Genomic DNA, 3432 nt, shown 5'->3' with positions numbered 1-3432 from the left:
ATCCTTTTTCCAACTCAGTGATTCTGTTTTTTTATTTTATTATTTTTTTTCTGACGTGTTGGTGTTATATCTTTCACTTGGATGTTCTAAGTTGCTCTGAGTAAATACAGCTGGATAAAACAAAAACTGTGTCCGTTTTCATTTCAGGCTGCAAAGCAACAAAATGTGATTATTTTAAAGGGGGGTGATTCTTTTCTATACCCACTGTATATTGACGTCATCTTCCTTGGCTAGACCTGCTTGTTCTGTGAGCTTATAGCTGTTTGGTAGCTGAGATTAGGGATTACGTTAACACTCAAAGTTTAAATAAAATATCCGCACAGTGACCTTCGAGGTGATACCTTGGCTTGTACTCACGGAGCGCATCACCTTCATTACTCACATCTGAGACAGACTTCAGTATCAACCATATATTCTATAGTTCTGTCTCCCACTGTGAGATCTGATCAGCCAAATGGACTGACTAAGCAGAGACATTTCATTACTTCTTTGGATAAAAACTGTGAGTTTATTGTCTTGTATCCCCTAACATAATATTAACTCATATATATTCATTTTAAATTGTTAATTAACAAATGGCTAGGTTGACCAGTTTGTGTGGTTTAATTTCACAAGGAATCGTCCATAATTCACCCCAGTATCAAGAGAAATTAGTATGAGAAATAGAAGAAATTATATTTTGCTTTACAAATTAAATAATGCATCATAATTATTTTGTCTTTTTTTACATCACAGTAATGGGAATATGATTTTTTACATCAACATAATGACAATAAGATTTTTTTTGCATCACGGTAATGAGAATGACATTTTTATGTTTATTGTAATGAAAATTAGTTTTTTTTGCATCAGAGTGATGAGAATTAGATTTTTTTACACATCACATTAATGACAATGAGATTTTTTTTTTCGGCATCACGGTAATGACGATATATATATATATATTTCTCAAATCATGGTAATGAGAATGAGATTTTTTTCTGCGTCACTGTAATGCAAAATAAATTTTCACATCACAGTAATGACAATGAGACTTTTCCACATCACTGTAATGACAATGATTTTTTTTTTTATGAGAATGAGATTTTTTCACATCACAGTAATGAGAATGAGACTTTTATGTATCATAGTAATGAGAATGAGATTTTTCATGTTGCGGTAATGAGAATTAGTTGTTTTTGCATGAGAATTACATTAATTACACATCACTGTAATGAGAATGAGACTTTTCATGTTGCGGTAATGAGAATGAGATGTTTTGGCATGAGAATTACATTAATTACACATCACTGTAATGAGAATGAGACTTTTCATGTTGCGGTAATGAGAATGAGATGTTTTGGCATGAGAATTACATTAATTACACATCACTGTAATGAGAATGAGACTTTTCATGTTGCGGTAATGAGAATGAGATGTTTTTGCATGAGAATTACATTAATTACACATGAGAATGATGAGAATGAGACTTCATGTTGCGGTAATGAGAATGAGTTGTTTTTGCATGAGAATTACACATCACTGTAATGAGAATGAGATTTTTCATGTTGCGGTAATGAGAATGAGTTGTTTTTGCATGAGAATTACATTAATTACACATCACTAATGAGAATGAGACTTTTATGCATCATAGTAATGAGAATTAGATTTTTTACATCACAGTAATAACAATGAGATTTTTTTTACATCACATTAATGAGAATTTGTTTTTTTTTTATACATCACATTTATGAGAATTAAATGTTATTGTATTGCACTGTCGCAATACAATTTTTTACAACTGTTTAAAAAAAATAGGCTTAATTGTTTATACAATATACGTATAACTATTAGAGAAGCAAAAAGAGAGAAAGAGTGTTTAAGAGAGTGTAAAGTAATGATGAGATACTGATTTCCTTATATCAGGAAGTCAACCCCACCCTAATCTAAAGACCATCACTCTACAGTCTGCTACTGTCCTGGATTATTTCCCCTCCCCTCTGCACTAAACATGCACACACATATACATACGCCTTAACATGACAAGACAGGAAGTATGGCAGGATAGAAGTTGGATAGAGACACTCCAGCACAAATTGGAGGGATGATGAAGAAAATTCATGTTTTTAGTTCTGATGTTTTGATCAGATTTTTTGCATTTAATGGACAGGGAGGAGACAGCAGACAGAGGGAGGGTGAACTGTCTCGGTCTCTGTGAAATCCTCGCGCACTCACTGCTGAGTCCTAAAGCCTCATGGACACTACTGAGCGAGCTCAGGAGTTCCCTAGACACAAATTTTGCATGGATATTGAATTACCAATCCGGAATATTGTGGTGGAGAGTCGCAGGGATTCGACTTTTCCCTTGGACTATCATAGATGTTATGATTCTGTGCTTGTTTGCGACATCTTTAGCAGACATTTGGAGAATGATAGCTTACTGCATAGTTTTTAACAATTAAGTTGCTTTTTTGGCAACAGTCTGTGTTGTGATGGCAATTTTGGGCATGTACTGCATCTCAACGTTTTCCAAAGCTTTGCCTTTACTTCCTTTGAAGATACAGGAGATTTATCATGTATAGTAACAGCCGACAGGATCAATAAAGCTGGTTGAGGACAAGCCACTGTCAGTCCCGAGCGGGGTTTAGCTTACTTAGTGTAAGGCATGCACACGATCCGTTGATACTGATGTATTCCCCCTCAGCCCAGGATGCAGACCTGACCCTGTGTCGCTGCGAGGGTGGCGTGGAGCTCGCCCTGCAGTACGCCAAAATGTGGTGCCGTTACGCCAAAGACCTGCTGACCTGGATGGACAAAAGAATCAGCCTGGGTGAGTGTTTTAAATTTAGTCTTTGATTACGTGAACGTCTGACAAATAGTTGCTGGAACATAGAGAAACATACATCCACTAACTGTCAGAAAAATATAGCAAACTAAAAGTAGACTTTTGTTTTCGATGTGCTGACACATTATGTTTAGGTTAGATTTGTTTGCCAGTAATTATAGGTAATTTCTGCCTGGAAGAGAAGCCGGAGGGACCTCTTCCGGAAACAGAATAAGAGTGTAAAATTGGATCTCTGTGAGAATATGAGTTGTGCTGAGCAACACCTGTAATGGGATGAAGTAACCTTTAAAGGTGACATATAATGAAAATCTGACTTTTCCAGGTTTTAATTAATATCCTTTAAAATATAATTTATTTCTGTAATGCAAAGCTGAATTTCCATCAGCTATTACTCCAGTCTAAAGTGTCACATGATCCTTCAGAAATCATTCTAATATGCTCATTTATTATTAGAATTATCAATGTTGGCAACAGTTCTGCTGCCAAATGTTTTTTTGGAAACTGCGATATCTTTTTCAGGATTCTTTGATGAATAAAAAGTTAAAAAGACCAGCATTTATTCAAAATATAAATCTTTTCTAACAATATAAATCTTTGCTATCACTTCT

The 3432-nt window shown here is 35.0% G+C and overlaps 1 protein-coding gene across 2 annotated transcripts in view; it reads left to right on the top strand.

Annotated features, from left to right (window-relative positions):
* Positions 1–3432, top strand: part of LOC107670530 (GEM-interacting protein-like) — a 28516-nt gene that overhangs the window by 8813 nt on the left and 16271 nt on the right. For both annotated transcript variants that reach the window (XM_016463175.1, XM_016463174.1), the window contains one exon: positions 2684–2809. In XM_016463175.1, coding sequence (XP_016318661.1) covers positions 2684–2809 — 126 coding nt within the window. The remainder of the gene's footprint in view (positions 1–2683; positions 2810–3432) is intronic.

The sequence above is a fragment of the Sinocyclocheilus anshuiensis genome, unplaced genomic scaffold, assembly GCF_001515605.1.
Source record: "Sinocyclocheilus anshuiensis isolate Anshui unplaced genomic scaffold, SAMN03320099.WGS_v1.1 scaffold476, whole genome shotgun sequence".
Classification (NCBI taxonomy): Eukaryota; Metazoa; Chordata; class Actinopteri; order Cypriniformes; family Cyprinidae; genus Sinocyclocheilus; species Sinocyclocheilus anshuiensis.
Note: the sequence above shows the minus strand (reverse complement) of the source record. Positions and strands in the feature narration are given on the sequence as shown.